Raw genomic sequence first — 17,794 nt, forward strand, 5'->3', positions numbered from 1 at the left:
TGGTGCTACCATGTCAAAGGTGTATAGTATGTCATTGCACCAAAATTTTGAAGATATGATTCACTAAAACTTTGAAGATGTGGGGAGGGCTGAGGGTTGTAATTTTAGACTTGAGCACCGTCATCTTTTTTATTTTGTTAGTAAGCATTAGACAAGCTTATTCTCCAGGAGCTACCACAAAAAGTTGACTTCATTAAGCTTGTGTATTAATATAGCTGGTTTTACAATTTTTATTTTTCTTTTTTTTTCTTTTCTTCCATTAGAATGAAGAGCATTGAGCTGAAGAAGTCTGAAATATCAACAAGGGTAGAATACAATGTTTAATGTTGGAAATGTATTTATTGATTTTATGAAAAAAAATTACTTCCAACACCAAGGCCGTTGTAGTATAGAGGTGAGTATTCCCGCCTGTCACGCGGGCAACCCGTTTGATCCCCGGCGACGCGAGAAGATTTGGTAATGACATACATAAAGTGAAGCTGGGAGAGGAGTTAATTCTTTTCCTGTTTTTGTTTTCCTTTCTTTTTTTTCCCCCTTTTATCTCCTTTAATTTTTTATATTTTTATTTTTTTTGGCGGCTTCCTTTGTTTGGAGGTTTTAATTTTCTCTTCAGGGTGTTCTTGTATTCCGACGCTTCCAAATTTTTGTCTAATACATGGAAATGTTAAACTCATGGCATCAGGGGGTGTTCGGGGAAATTAAAGTGATTTGAACATGTGAAAGTCATTTTTTCCGTAAGTGAGAAAGTGTATCCATGTCAGCATGTAAGTGAAATACATTATCTACAAAAGGTAAATTATTGTTAAAAGTAGAAAAGTAAAAGTGATGTGGTATTATAATTTTATTTATTTAAGTTAGAAAGTATATTATGTTAGCATGAGAGTGAAATGCATTATCTACAAAAGGGAAATCATAATTAAAATCTCTGTGACACATCATATTATATATTACGAATGATTCTTCGGTAGCTACCAATAAATATGGATCGAAGTCAAATATATCTGCCACATAAAAATTACTTGTTTATTTGAAAAACAAAAATTAATCCTTTACAAAATTTACTTATGATATTATCATTCATTGTTTATACTAATTTTTCTTATATGATATACATAAATACCTTGTGTGGATGGAGGTTAATGAATAGAAGTTAAAGTGAAATTTTAATTTCACCTTGTTTGGGAGTTTTTTTTAAGGGTTAGAGGATGGAATGGAAGGTTAATTTTTTTTCCATTTTCCTCCCCTCCAATTTGGGGATAGAGAATGGAATGGAAACCAATGTAAAGTTTCACAATGTGATAAGACAATTATACCCTTATGACATTAAAATCAATGGCTAAGATATACTCTCATCTAATATGTAAGGGTATTTATGTAACTTTATACATATTCATTCACTTCCCTCCTCTTTATTAGAACTCCCAAACAAAGTAAAATTACAAATTTACTTTTGTTTTTCTTACTAAACTCTCAAATAACATTTTTATCTTTTCACTTCCATTCCCTACCTTTCTTTTTCATTATTTAACTTTCCGTCTCTTGGCAAAAGTGTAGTGTTTGTTACCTCAAGGACGATGACTCTTGGCCATGCAGAGAGGCGACGTGGAAATATGGAAGATGATAAATGAGGTTCGAACTCACGGTAAGAAATTAATGCGTTCATTTATTTTAAAACTAATATCTAATGTTAATAAATTATATTAATGAACTCAGGTTAAAACTAGGATAAATTTTTAAAAGGACCATTTTTTTAATTTTATATAGCAAAAACAACCTCATGAGAAAATAATCTGTAAAACCGACTCTTTGCAGTCGCGAAGTTTTTCGAGCTATATGGGACTACTAGTCCCATGTAGTTCGGCCATCAATTGAAATGCACGGGACTAATAGTCCCGTGCGTTTCATTCTTCTCTCGGGATCAATTGTAGAAGAAGAAGCACAGGACTACTAGTCCCATGTATTTCAATTGCTGGCCAAACTACTACATGGGACTAGCAGTCCCGTGTAGCTCGAAAAACTTCACGACTGCAAAACAGACCCTTTTTAAGAAAATGGTCGGTTTTACAGATTATTTTCTGATAAGGTCGTTTTTGCTATGGGGCTGTTTGGTTCGTTTCCTAGATATAGGGAAATGCATTTCCATATACAAAAACACAAGTTTTGAGTTTTCCAAACTTTTCCAAGAAATGGATTGTTTTGCTTTGGTTCGCACAAAAAAATGATGGGAAACCAATGTATTTATTTTTCTTGTGTTTGGTTCGCATGGAAAAAAAAAGGAAAACTTTTGTTGATAATACATTTCCCACTTTTCTTGTGTTTGGTTGGTTTTGATGTTTGTAGTGAAAAGTGTTTATGGTCACCATGGTAAGATTACCCCCACTATATTATACAACATTTGTGCTCGTTATGTGATGTAATCTTAATTATATAAAAGTTCGACTGTAACATGAACAAATAATAATATCTCAAAAAAATTATAATTTGACATGTAGTAACCTGATTATTCATAAATTTATGTAGTTAAGTTGTATGAATTATCCAAAAAAAACTGTTGAAACCTATAAAAACATATAAACAACCTAAATAGCCAAGCATAAGTATATAACCAACAAATCGCACAAAACCATGATTGAAAATTATTCCACAACACAACCCAGCAGAAAAAATTATTCCACAACAAAACCATGATTTTATCTGCATACAAAGTTTCAAAATTAGCTACAGACTACTGATACAACACCGAGCATAAAAAAACCAAGAGAAACAACATATGCACACCAAACTGAACACAACTAGATTGTAATGGTCACAAATTCGAACATAGCTGCCAAAATTATTATGGCTGAAGGCTCAGAATTTTGGTCAATATTATCATATTGTTAGCCATCCAGTACAATATCAAGAGATATTGCAGGTTGCTAATCTCAGATAACTTAGAAATCATCATAGCCTAATTTGAGCACCAGTAAACAATATCAATATACTGGCATCAACATCAGCCAACAACACCACAGCCAACAACTCCACCAGCCAACAAGCAGGCTCACAACCAAAGTACCCAGCATACCACCAACAGGCAACAACGTGCCCAGCCAACACCACAAAAATGCATCAACACCATCAGGCAACATGCATGAAGACCTTTAACAGGCATGAGGCAACAACAACAAGACCACCAACAAGCATCAACATCAACACCATCAGGCAACATGCATCAAGACCACCAACAGGCATGAGGCAACAACATCAAGACCACGAACAGGTATCAACACCAAAACCACCAACGGGCATCAACACCAACACCATCAGGCAACACGCATCAAGACCACCAACACCATCAGCCAACAATACCAACGGGCATCAACACCAACACCATCAGGCAACAAATAAGCTGAGAGAAAAAAAAACCATAATTGGATTACAATTACAAGTCATTCCATATGTCAAAAGTTCAGTGCAATAGTGAACCTGCGGGGATGGATTTTCTAAAAAATGATACCACTATGGTAGTCAAGAAGCAATGAAGTTATTAAGAAAGTTGGTTGAGTACACAATGTATATAACCATCCAGACAGGTAAAGGTAATATATGTATCAGAAAGTTAAATTTTAATGTAAAATATTCATGTGTATAAAATGTTACAGACATGCTAAAGGAGATGTTACCAGCACACCCTTGTTCAAATTCATCCATGCAACTTTGCTTGAGTAATATTATTTGTTACTTGAAAGTGGTAAAAGGATTTAAAGTTCACCTGATTTAATGCGCAAAAAAATATATGATGACATATTAATAATTACCTCATGAAAATGAATCAAAATTAAAAGGGGAAGAGAGGTTCTGCTTTGGTACCTGAAATCTGAACGAAGGAACTAACTTGTGCATGAAAGGACTGCTTCTTTAAAGTTGTCATGAATTTCATAATTTTAATAAGGAAGAAATCCAAGAAAGGAAAGCAAAAGGGATCTCCATACCTATACAAAACAGAGAAATGCATCCTCCAAACAACCAGTATCCAAAAAATCTGAACAGGCTCACAACCAGGCTCCACAACCAAGCTCACAACCAGCAATATAAAACCAAACTCACAATCAGCAAACCAAACCACAACAGGTTCACAAGATACACCCACCAGCATCCTCCAAACAAGCACAAAAAGCAACCAAAAACCCAACAATGAAAATGATACACCAACCAGGAAAACTTAAACCACCTAAGAAAAAATGTAAATAGATTATACACCAAACAGTCACACAAAATGAACCAGGAAACACCATCTCGCACCAACAATGAATAGGAAACGTATAAAATTTCCTAGTTGCTAAACTCACTTAGAAAATTAGTTAAATGGGCTCAGAATCTAGTCAATATCATCATTGTTAGCCATCCAGTGCAATATCAAGTTATATTGCAGGTTGCTAATCTCAGAAATTCTGACAATCATCATAGCCTAAAGTAAATACATTTCCCACGTGTTATTATAAGCAAGTTAAATAACATCATATGTAACAAAAATAACATCATGAAGAGATTGGTGAAATCCTCACAACCAGGCTCACAAACAGGTTCCACAAAAAACAACAGTTAGAGAAAACACCTTGGTAAACAGGCTCACATCCAGCCAATCAAGCATCATCTCCAATGTGTTATTATAAGCAAGTGAAATAACATCATATGTAACAAAAATAACATCATGAAGAGATTGGTGAAATCCTCACAACCAGGCTCACAAACATGATAAACAAAAAACAACAGTTAGAGAAAAAGGCATGGTAAACAGGCTCACATCCAGCCAATCAAACTAAGTCTCCAATGTGTTATTATAAGCAAGTGAAATAACATCATATGTAACAACAACCCAACAGTAAAAAAACCAACATGCATCAGCAAAACCAACAGGCATCAAATAAACCACCAACACCAACAGGCATCAACACCAGACCTCAACACCAGGCAAGTAGGCAACAACAACCCAGCAGTAAAACCGTGCATCAGGCAAAACTAACAGGCATCAACCGTGCATCAGCAAAACTCAAGAATGCAGCCAAAAACCGTGCATCAGGCAAGTAGGCAACAACAACCCAGCAGTAAAAAAACCAACAGGCAGCAAATAAACCAACAGGCATCAAATAAACCACCAACACCAACAGGCATCAACACCAGACATCAACACCAGTCAACAACAACCCCAATTTTGTATGAACTGAGTAGGCAACAACAATCCAGCAGAAAAATTCCAACAGCCAGCAGAAAAAACCAGCATCACATGAATACCAACAGGCAGCAAATAAACCAACAGGCATCAAATAAACCACCAACACCAACAGGCATCAACACCAGACATCAACACCAGTCAACAACAACCCCAATTTTGTATGAACTGAGTAGGCAACAACAATCCAGCAGAAAAATTCCAACAGCCAGCAGAAAAAAACCAACAGGCATGAATACCACCAACAACACTAACAGGCATCAACACCACCAATAGGCATCATTGTTTAACTAATTATGGATGAAGGCTCAGAATTTGGTCAAAATCATCATTGTTAGCCATCCAGTACAATATCAATAGATATTGCAGGTTGCTAATCTCAGAAAATCTGACAATCATCATAGCCTAAATTGATGCAAACCAAAATGAATAGGGCTGAGGGCTGAGGGCTCATAATATGGTCAAAATCATCATTGTTAGCCATCCAGTACAATATCAATAGATATTGCAGGTTGCAAATCTCAGATATTATGACAATAATCATAGCCTATATGTAAAAAAGTCACCAACGTAAACACGTGTCATGAAAACTTACTACACAAAATACCCTATTTCATAGCCATCCAGTACAATGCCAGCACATTGTAGGTTGCTTGCATCTTAAAAAAATGTATAGTGACTTATTAATATCCTGCAGTCACAAGTTTAATTTAAAGGTTAGTACACCACAATATTCACAGTATGAAAGATAATATTAAAAAATGAAAGCAAATAACTACTTAATAAAATATAAATATAATATTAGTCATTGTCATACGATTCGACAACCACAAAACTAAACATCATTTTAAAAAAGTATTGTCTATGAACACAAACAGACAAAAGTCTTCAACCATAATTAAAAAAGTTTTCAAACAACAAAAGTGCTTAAGTGAGAATCATAAACTAACAAACACACCCAGATCTAAATGTCTTCAATCCTCTTTGTTGAGAAATGCCTCTATCATCTCCTTTTGACCATCCGAAGATATGCCCATAAATAGTCTAGATTCATGCTCATTCATAAAGAGGTGACGATAGTATGTATCTAACTTAGCATTAGTAAAGTCATGTGAATGAGCATATAGGACCGTGGATAACTTCTCGGTCCAATGCATATTCACACACTTCATGTTTGTGCTAAATACATCTATCTTATCCACCATCTTTAGCATGATCTCACTATCTAGGTTGGTCTTACGAGCCTTTACCTTGGCGGAGGATGACTTAGCTTTAGAACTTGATATTTTGGATGCTTCCTTAGGTGGAGGAGTGTCCTCGTCATCTACAATGTGTACTTGAGTAGATTGGGGAGAATGCATTGGTGAGTTCGCCTCATCTCCAAGATTTATGGTCTCACTACGACTAAACTTTTTCCAAGCATCATTAGCAAATTGACCTGTGGCTTGATCATCACCGATGATAAGGGCAAGATCATCATAATGCCTTAATGGTTTATTGACATATTGTCTAAGCTTCGCATTCTTAAAGCTCTTGTCCTGAAACAGTATAATTTAATTAATTATAAAAATTGTTTAAAATGGAAAATAAATATATTCTTTAACCAGACTTTATTTACCTCAATCCACCTATCCAAACATTCAGGATCCATAATGACAGTCTTCGTACTATCATCCCATCCAGCACCACTAAGATTACGACAAGTTTCCATATCACGAAATCGTGTTCGTAGAGTTTTGATGCGGTGCATGACATTATCCCACTTTATTGAGTACATGTGAATGAGCATAAATAGAACAAAAATAAAAATCAAGTCTCTGTGATTACACCATGATTATACATATCACAGTAGTCCACCCACATCGCCCAAGCAATGTCATCCCTAAGAGTCTTCCACTCATTTCTTGATTCAGTTTGCTCTCTTTGGGTTTGATTTTGAGTAAAATCAACTAAATTAGTGTCATTCTCGAAAGCCACTTCACCATCAATGTCTTCATTAATTTCATCATCGTTGAGTAATTCATCACTTGGATCCACAGTTGCAATGAAATTATGGAGTACCGTGCATGCCAATACGATATCTACTTGTATAGGAAAAGGATAATGCGGCTTAGCACACAAAATCTTGAAACGATTCTTCAATGTGCCAAATGTAGATTCAATCTTAGACCTCAATGAAGAATGTCTTAGATTGAATAATTCTCTTCTATTCTTAGGTGTTTTACCCGAATAGTACCGTGCATGCCAATACGATATCTACTTGTATAGGAAAAGGATAATGCGGCTTAGCACACAAAATCTTGAAACGATTCTTCAATGTGCCAAATGTAGATTCAATCTTAGACCTCAATGAAGAATGTCTTAGATTGAATAATTCTCTTCTATTCTTAGGTGTTTTACCCGAATGTTCTTTCAAATGATATCTAACACCTCGGTATGGAGAGATGAAACCTGGCATGGTTGGGTACCCAGCATCACATAGATAGTATTTGCCTACAATTTTATTAAGAAAATTGTTAAGTCAAGTTTGAATATTAAAAATAATAAATTTTAAGTTAAGTCTATAATTAATTACCATCATAGACTCTCAATCCATGTGGTTGTGGTCTAGACAATGCGTCCTGAAGAATCCTATAATCATTTGCAGACCCCTCCCAACCTGCTAGAACATATGTGAACAGTTTGTTTGGGGTGCAAGCTGCAAGCACATTCTGTGTAACACCTTTGCGGCCTCGAAATCGGGCAACAAGATTAATCGGAAGCATAGCATCTATGTGTGTCCCATCTATCATTCCAATGCAATCCTATAATACGTGTATAACACATCTAAATTAAAATTTACTTACATTGATTATACATTTAAATATGCTTAAAGTGTAGATATACCTTGAAATAAGGGTAGTATAGCAGGTTGTTAATGATCTCTTGGGGAATGTCATTGGGGGCTTGTCTCATGTACCGTCCACGCAGGCAAATAATTGCTTGTAATACCTTGTTGAAATATCTACTCACTGTCTCCCCTGATCTTATAAAATGAGATCTAACTATGCGATTTTTAGATTTATGACCCATAATGTTTAGAGTCATTATAAGTTGTTCTTCCACTGTTATATTCCTTGAGTCTTTTAGCAGGTTATTGTTCCTCATTATACTCGCTAGTTTTGCAAAAGCACCACTTCTCATTCTAATATAATTCACGCAACTATCACTAAAACCATTATAAATTCGACTTATGTGCTCAATTCTAGCTCTCTCTCGTCTTCTTTTTTCCTTACTTGGACCACTACGAATTGATTTACGCCTTGCTTGCATTCTTCTTATGACAGTAATTATTATAATTAGAACGGATATGGCAGCACCTTGAATCATATTTATAACACTTTGTTCATCGGAACAATCACCATCATTATCCATCTACGATGCAAAAAATCATTATCACGTTAGAATCTAAGTCGAATTATGTCAAAATCTGAAAAAATTACAAATTATAATTTAAAATTTACAATTTACATTTTACTAACATGGATTACTACAATATCAAACCCAAAAAATATTCCAGTGATATAAATAGCATTAATAAATAACAAAGATATGAACTTTAGCTCCTAAAATGAGTAAAATTACATTAACACGCAACCAATTAACATTTTCATACTATCTAATAATGAGATAATTAAAAATACCAAAAATTGATCTTAGAAAATACGAAATCATGGGGGGATTCTCACTGCTACAGTCACAAGCTCCTCATCACAGATTAAAATTTTTTCAACACATCCAGATATTTATTAGCAATTAAATCTGATATGTGGCACCTAGAAAAATAAATCCGTAATACAACAGTCACATTCTGATAATGCTGCTTTAACGAGTCGCGCACAGGAACACCGAGAGTTTATTTCTCGAATAACTCTCTTTCGAAAATTATTCACAACCCCAACTTGATAATACGATTCATCGGTATAATTGCCAAAAAATCGTATTGTCTGTTGGCATGACCTCCCAGGTATGACGATATCATTTGGTGAATGCGTCTTCTTCTGGGGGTGTAAAACCTTGTTGGCATTCTCAGGACAATTTATTTTTGTCTTTGAGCGATCCAAGGTTATGTCGGGAGTCGCACGTCTAAAACCACCCCTTTGCGGGTATGGAGTCTTAATGGGCTCTGAATGCTGATTTTGCATAAGTCCAGACTTTGGAATCCAAACTTGGCAGAGTTTCGGTGGTTCTTTGGTCACCGTTTCCTTCCTCCTTTCTCGTCTTTGTTGTAGGAGAGTTCGGACATGAGCAGCATTTGCACGATGTTTTTGTATACGTTCTTTGAGGGTCGAACGAGCCCTTTTGACGAGTGTTCATTCCTCCGTCGTGAATTGTGCAGAAACGTGAGTAGTTTGTCGTTGCGTTGAACAAACTACTTGTTGTTTCCTCGACTCTAAGTCCGCATAATAACGAACTCCGTCGGTTTGTTCAAATGCCTTAGCTATTTGGCGAGCATGGCGCTGACGCTGTCTCTGACGAGCCCTCTTCGTCAGTGGTGAACTTCGATCGAACGACTCCTTAATTGGGGAGGAATCATCTTGAGCAGAGCTGTTGCGAGTAAAGTCCTCAGCAACAAGCGGACGAGAGTCTTCATCCGTAGCATTTGATAACTTTAACGAAGATGAAATCTTCCTGCATTTACGAGGCGCGGAAGACTTTGAGGATGACAAATACTCCTCAAACTTCGCTTGGTCGAACTCGTACTCGACCGTTGATTCAAACAGGATCTTGATGATTGGCTGCGACACGACGGTCTCGGCAGCGAAACCGGTGGCTCCCACTGTGGTCGCCAGCTTGTTTGCGTCAAAAGTTGGTTTTGTCATGGAATTCATTATATCTTCAGTCGATTACAATAAATTCAAAAAGAGATAGCCTTTTTATAAGACTTCTTTTACACAACAAAATGAAAATTACAACTCTTGAGAAACAAACGCAGGATCATCCTCAAAGAAATCACCTCGGGGGTATTTATAACCCCTGTATGAACAGTGCTCGCGAGACAGCGTTTGCTGTCTCGGCGGGCGAGACAGCGTTTGCTGTCTCGCTGGCCGAGACAGTGTTTGCTGTCTCGCCCAGCGAGACAGTAAATTTGCTGTCTCGCCCAGCGAGACAGTAAATACTGTCTTAGAAAACGAATATTCCTGACAGTTTCTCGCTGTAACTGCCTTCCCACGTTTTAAACTCCGTTATTCTGGTAGTTATCAACGTGATTCTCGCCCACGACGTTCCCCACGTTCTTGAACAGTTGGTGGCCACGTGTCGGTGGTTGCAAAACAGTTTCTTGAACCACTGATAACTGTCTCGCGTGCGAGACAGTAAATTCTGTCTCGCACGGCGAGACAGTAAATACTGTCTCGCGGGGGCGAGACAGTGAAAACTGTCTCGCGTGGGCGAGACAGTAAAAGTCTGTCTCGCCAGGCGAGACAGTAAAGTCTGTCTCGCCTGCGAGACAGTCCATACTTGTGTTCTTTTTTGACATTTTGGATGACTTCCTTTTGAACTGTGTTTGGATACATTTGAGCATTTTTTGACGCCTACAAAAGACTTAAAGATATTCATCTAGTGTCTCTAGAGATTTTTATTCCAAGTATCATATCAGCAAGACCTAAGTCTTTCATGTCAAAGTTCTTGGAAAGATAATCCTTAATCTTTAAAATTAATTCAAGAGTGGTTCCAAAGATAAGGATATCATCAACATAGAGACAGAGGATGACATAGTCATTGTTTATCACTTTAGTGTAAACACACTTGTCGTGTTCATTCACAGTAAAACCATATTGCGCAATGACTTTGTCAAATTTCTGGTGCCATTGTTTAGGAGCTTGTTTAAGACCATACAAAGATTTAACAAGTTTACAGACTTTGTTTTCCTGGCCCTTGGCAATGAATCCTTCAGGTTGGTGCATATAGATCTCTTCATCTAAATCACCATTCATGAAAGCAGTCTTGACATCCATCTGATGTATGATCAGCTTATGAATAGAAGCAAAGGCTAATAATACTCGAATAGTTGAGATTCGAGCTACAGGAGAATAGGTATCAAAGTAATCAATGCCCTTTTGTTGAGTATAGCCTTTAGCTACTAATCTAGCTTTAAATTTATATATGGAACCATCAGTTCTAAGTTTCTTCTTGAATATCCACTTACAACCTACAGGTTTATAGCCTGGAGGTAAGTCGGTGAGTTTCCAAGTATGGTTATCCATGATGGATTTAATCTCATTATCAATGGCTTCTTTCCAGAAAGGAGATTCAGGTGAATCCATTGCTTCTTGGAATGAGCTTGGATCACCTTCAACAAGAAAGGTAAAGAAGTCTTCTCCAAAATCCCTTTGAATTCTACCTCTTTTACTCCTTCGAGGTTCAATGTCAAAAGGCTGAGAAGAACTAGATGATGGTAGACCAGAAGGAAAAGATGTTCTAGGATTTTCTGAGATTTTGGATTTGAACGGAAAGATGTTTTCAAAATAAACTGCATCTCTAGCTTCAATGATAGTATTGTTAGATATGTCACTAATTTTAGAGTTAATGACTAGAAATCTATTAACATTGCTGTCTAGTGCATATCCAATAAAAGCAGCATAAACAGTCTTAGAACCAATTTTCCTCTTCTTAGGTTCGGGAATAGCTACCTTAGCCAAGCAACCCCAAACCCGGAAGAAGTGCAGACTAGGAGATCTCCCCTTCCAATGTTCATAAGGAGTTATATCAGAATATTTCTGGGGAACCCTATTGAGAATGAAGCAAGTAGAAAGGAGAGCTTCACCCCAGAGATTTTCAGGTGCTCCTGAACTGAGTAACATATAGTTTACCATGTCCATTAGGGTTATGTTCTTTCGTTCAGCTACCCCGTTAGACTGTGGTGTATAGGGAGCAGTAACCTCATGAATAATACCGTGTTCTTAGCAATATTCAGTCATATCAATTGAAGTATATTCCCCCCACGATCAGATCTAAGAATCTTGATCTTCCTGTCAAGTTGGTTCTCAGATTCAGCTTTGTACACTTTAAACCTATCTAAGACTTCATCTTTGGTTCTGAGAAGATAGGTGTAACAATATCTATAGTGATCGTCTATAAATGTCACAAAATATCTCCTACCCCCTCGGGTGAGAACTCGGTTCGAGTCACACACATCACTATGTATTAATTCGAGAGGTTCAGAGTTTCTAGTTATAGACTTGAATGGTTTTTTAGTGTGTTTTCCTTGAACACAAATCTCACATTTAGATGAGGAGTTATGAGAAGATTTGGGAATAAGATTTAATTTAATCATTCTCTGCAGGGTTTGGAAATTAACATGTCCAAGTCGTCCATGCCAAACATCACAAGACCAATTTAATCATTCTCTGCAGGGTTTGGAAATTAACATGTCCAAGTCGTCCATGCCAAACATCACAAGACTCAACAATTTGTGCAATAGGAGACTCAGGAATTTTATTAGAACTGAAATTGATTACATTGAGATTGAAAATGCCATTACAAGTAAAACCTTTTCCTATGAATACATTGTTCTTTGTAATCACAAATTTATTGGATTCTTTTACAATCCTAAATCCAGCTCTAAGAAGAAGAGATTCACTGATCAGGTTGCGACGGAGAGAAGGAACATGATGAACGCCTTGCAGATTTAGAGCTTTCCCAGAGGTCAAGGTGAGCTCTATGCACTGGAGTCATCTGCTAAGCTTATGCTTCCTCCACGTGATTCCTGGTAAGTAGAAAACCAAGAGCGATCATTGCAAACATGGATATTAGCTCCAGAGTCTAAGTACCAATCAGTGAAGGAAGTAAGAGAATTCACAAGATAGGATGAAGAGGCTAACCTGAAAGAAGTTGGATTCTCTTCAATCATATTAACTTTGTTGGATCCATTTCCTTTAGGAGCAGGTTTGGCCGGTTCCTTCTTCCGAAAGAAACAGTTGGGAGCCAGGTGATTGGTTCTACCACAGTCATAGCAGAACTTTCCATCAGACTTATGGCTGGAGGGATTGGAATTGGATTTGGAAGAAGATTTGTTGAAGGATTGCTGGTTTTTCTTGAATTTCTTTCCTTTGGGTTTGAAATTCCTAGATTTAGTCTTATCCTCTACCAAGTTCACTTTAGCTTTTGATTCAGTCTTGGTTTTGGAATTTTGCCTATGCTGGTCTTCAATATGAATAGCCTTGAGGGCTTCGGTTAATGTTAAATCTCCTTGCTTGTGTCGAAGATCTCCAGCAAATCTAGACCAGGGGGGAGGGAGTTTATCAATCAAACAGGAAACTTTGAAGTCATCAGTGAAAGAGTTTCCTTTAGATTGAAGGTGACGAAGGAAATCTTGGAATTCATGGATTTGTTCATTAATAAGTTTGTCATCAATCATCATGAACTTATTGAAGGAGGAGGAGGTAAAACGCAGAATTCCGGCATCATCATAGTCATATTCTGCTTCTAGAGCATTCCATAGGTCTTTAGCACTTTTGAACTCATAATATATATCATAGAGGTTGTCCGAAAGTGCACTAAGAATCCTATGACAACAATGATAGTTGATTTCGTCTGGTTTCATAGAGCTAGAAAAGGAGCTAGCACCAGAACTAGAAGTGGAAGGAGATGGTTCAGGTTGTGGACCATAAACAGGAGAATTGGTGGGTTGAGATCCACTGGATGAAGAATCGGGAGTATCAATGGCTGAAAGAAGACCTAGGTTGTGAGCCAGTATCTCATCTGATTAGCCCACCGTTTGTAGTTAACACCGGTGAACTTCTCAGGTTTGACACTCTTAGAATGATCAGGGTTAGCCATAAGTCTAATTTGAGTTTACTAGTCTAGGTATTTGGAATCTGAACATGAGAAAGATTTTGTCAAAATTACTAGATACTACCAAGGAGTATGACTTTGATTAATAACTGAAAAGAATATTGAAATTATAATAGTAATTAACAAATAAATAGAACAATATTCTATGTTTCTTTTCCTATGAACAGTAACCTCTTTTTTTTTAACAGCAACTAATTAATGAACAAATGAATATTTGTAGTAACTATTTGAATGAAAAAAACAGTAACAAACTTGTTTACAGGGAACAATAACGTTTTTTTAATAAAACTGATTTTCTGAGTTTTAAACAACAACAGATTAATGAACTAATCTAGTAAACAGGAAAGGGACTTTTTTTCTGATGAACAGTATCCGATTTTAATTTTAATTTTTATATTGAAACAAATTAAAGCAATTAATTAATGTATAAACAAATGAAGCAATTACTTAACAATTAATCAGCAGGGAATCAAATTTTTTTTAATTATAAAAGGAATAGAAGCAAAACAGAGACAGGTTCGGGTGAACAGTAAACCGAACCTGATGAACAGTAATTTTATATATTTTTTTCTCACATTAACACAGAATTAACATAGAAAAATGTACTAAATAAAAGCAATTAATTTCAGATTTAAATTAACAGCAATAAAATAAATCTATCTTCTAGATTGCTGTCAAAAAAGAGAATAAATTAGATTAAATCTGAAATTAAAAGAGTTAGAACACCAGGCCTGAACGGGTGCAGTCGTGATTCACTGTCCTAGAAGATAGAGGACCCGCCTATCGTCCTGACGCAGTCGATCCTTTTCCCCCTAGCGGTAAAAGCCCCCGGAAACGGCCGGCCTCCGTACTCGGGCGAGAGCACAGAGCTTCTGCTCAGATAAAGAAGGTTGCCCAAAATAATAATAACACTTAAGTATAGTAGCAGAAAACCCGTGAGAATTATCTCTCTATTATTTTAATTTTCACTCCACTATTTTCTTTTTTTTCTTTCTTTACCGTGAGATGAGAGGAGAGAGAGTAGGTAGAGAAAGTGAATATCTCATTATGAGATGATTGAGAGAGTTTATATAGGGAGAGAAAGAGAACGGATAGTGGAGAGGGTTAAGGAGAAATATGGGGTTAGTTGGAGATTTAAGAGGATTAGATTAAGTCAATTTGACTTTTTCAAAAAATATCCAACAACTTCACACTCGGCTCGCTATATCAGCTAACAACTTGCATAACCAACTAAAAAGGAGGTGTTGTCGGTAATTAGCCGGATGACTGAAGATGTGGTAGTTTTCTCGAACAGCGCCGACAGCCGTCTGCCCTTGCATTAACTGCTCTAACAAAGTCATCATTTCTCTAGTCCCCAAAATCTTTATGACTTATCATGCTCCATCAGCACCAAGCAGCTGCTGTCGCTTGGCACTAGCCACCTGGATGACCCATGCCACTCACAGCTAACACCTATCAGTTGTCTACCGAGTCGGCTGTCTATTTGGACTCAGCAACAATTACATATTTACCCCTCTCAGCTGAATATATATATGGGCTCATTGCTTACTAGCAGGAGGGGGAGGAAGACCCTAGGGGAGCCACATGTATGCAACTTCTGCATATTTAGAACTATTTTCAGTTCGTTAGTATCTTCTTCACTCAAGCTCAAATATTGACTTGATCGTTAGAGGAACCACCAGAGAACTCAACTTCGGTCCTCTAACGAGTGTTATTGTGCAGCTCTCTTATACGGACATGGGACCAGTATTCAAAAAGAGATGAAGGAACCCGCATCACTCATATTGACCTTAAGACCCCTTGGCAAACTTTGGATTACCTGTTAATCCTCATGTTTGATAGCTGACATCAACATGATGAAATTCCAACTGACACCGTCAACAACTTTCATGAATCAATTTTTAATGATACAGGCTTCAATTTTCTTTAAGAAACAACTATGAATTATTTCATGACCAAGAACAATGGAATCTGATATAGATTTACCTGCTTGAAAAGCATATTAGGAGTTATCCACACGAGAGGAAAGAAGAGGCTTGAGCCTATTGTTGCGTATTGAGTTTCTTCGTCAATCAAAATAGTAAACATATACATAAACAATAGAAAAGAAAACTAATGATTCATTTTTAGTAGGTGCCTGAAGAAATCATTTAAAATACAACAGATATGATGTACTTATTTTTTAAGGAGAAGGGGGGAATATAAACGAAAAGAAAACTTCATAAAGAATGTGCTGACCAATTAACCCTGCCAAAGCTCAAAAATAAGATACTCTCGTCCAACCACTTAGTTCGTTTGACTCAAGCTGTCTCCCAACTACTAATTCTTTCTGATGGAGTCCTAGTTAATTAATTAATACTCAATAATAGGATAGGATCATAGAAATGCTAAAAAAAATGAAGTTATAGACCTACCAAATATTTCTTAAACATTAATAAAGCTCTCTGATGACCTACCTAACTAATGATTTGCTCCTAGCTGATCATACACAAGCCAACAACAAAAGAACAATCTCCTTCAACAAATAATAATAATAATATTATCTCAAAAGCACTACAATACCCTAAAATTCTCCTTCATGTTTTTATGCCAAAAAATAAAAAATAAAATAAAATCTCCTTCATACCCGATCCCATTATGTATATATGCTTACAAATTGTATGCAGAGGGAGGACGGTGCCTTGCTTAATGGCCGGCGGTGACTGTTTCCTCCCGAAAACCTGTCATTAATAAATCTGATTTAATATTAAATTAAATAAAAGTAACAATAAATATCTATTTGTTTTATTTTTTCTGTAGTCATGGAAACAAACTGCCGACAGTTTGCCCCGTCACAATATTGCTTCCTTTACTCAACCCATCCATAATAATAAAGGAAATTTAATTACAATTACTAGAAATAAAGTAAAGGGCTAATTGCCTATTGGTCCCTTGCATTATCTTTAATAGCCAAATAGTCTCTCAAATCTCATTACTTATTAGTCCCTTGAACCTTCAGTTTTCTCGCCAATCCGTGCATTGAATTAGGTGGTGTTATTAATGGTCGTTAAATGTGACGGAGTCAGGTAGAATACCCATTATACCCACACCTACACTCGCTCAAACCCACTTTCTTTCTTCTCTAATGGCACCATTTCTTTCCCAAACCCAAAATTGAGATCATTCCCATGGTTAACTCCTCCCTAACCCCAGAACTTGGGAGGGAAATGCATACACCAAGGGCAATAAGGTAACCGGAGTTGCTGGGTTAAGCATTAGCTCAACTAGAGTTAGAGGCGTTAACAGTTTTTCCGATACAAGGTCCATATGGCAAGGAAACTGAGGATCTAAGGGACTAATAAGCAAACAATGAGATGTGAAGGGCTATGCGGTAATTAGACACGATTTAAGAGACCGGCATGCAATTCCTCCTGAAATAAAAACGCTTTGGTTACTTCAAACGCAAGTTTAAACGGCCACTAAAGATTCTCACCGCGTCACATGGAGATCGACGACTCAGCATAACATATCAGTCCAACGGAAAGTTTCCAAATTAAATTAATTTTATCTCTTTCTCTCTCTCTCTCTCTCTCTCTCGTGTCTGTTTATTTCCACTTCAATAAATGTAAATTTATTTATCCCTTTTTTAAGATCTAGAGAGAGAGAGAGAGAGAGAGAGAGAGAGATGACGCCTTCTTGTTCGGGCAAGACTCTGACTTAAGCGGCCAGCAATGTCAGCAAAAAAAAAAAAAAAAAAGGAGCAAAGAG

At 36.8% G+C, this 17,794-nt stretch overlaps 1 protein-coding gene across 1 annotated transcript; it reads right to left on the reverse strand.

Moving 5' to 3' along the window:
* Positions 6,187–8,626, reverse strand: LOC109835218. Its single transcript, XM_020403203.1, has 6 exons — positions 8,099–8,626; positions 7,788–8,016; positions 7,449–7,705; positions 7,040–7,348; positions 6,831–6,974; positions 6,187–6,750 (listed from the first exon to the last, which is right to left on the reverse strand). Exons 1-6 carry the CDS (start codon positions 8,624–8,626, stop codon positions 6,187–6,189), a joined length of 2,031 nt encoding a protein of 676 aa, XP_020258792.1.

The sequence above is a fragment of the Asparagus officinalis genome, chromosome 3 (genome assembly GCF_001876935.1).
Source record: "Asparagus officinalis chromosome 3, Aspof.V1, whole genome shotgun sequence".
Classification (NCBI taxonomy): Eukaryota; Viridiplantae; Streptophyta; class Magnoliopsida; order Asparagales; family Asparagaceae; genus Asparagus; species Asparagus officinalis.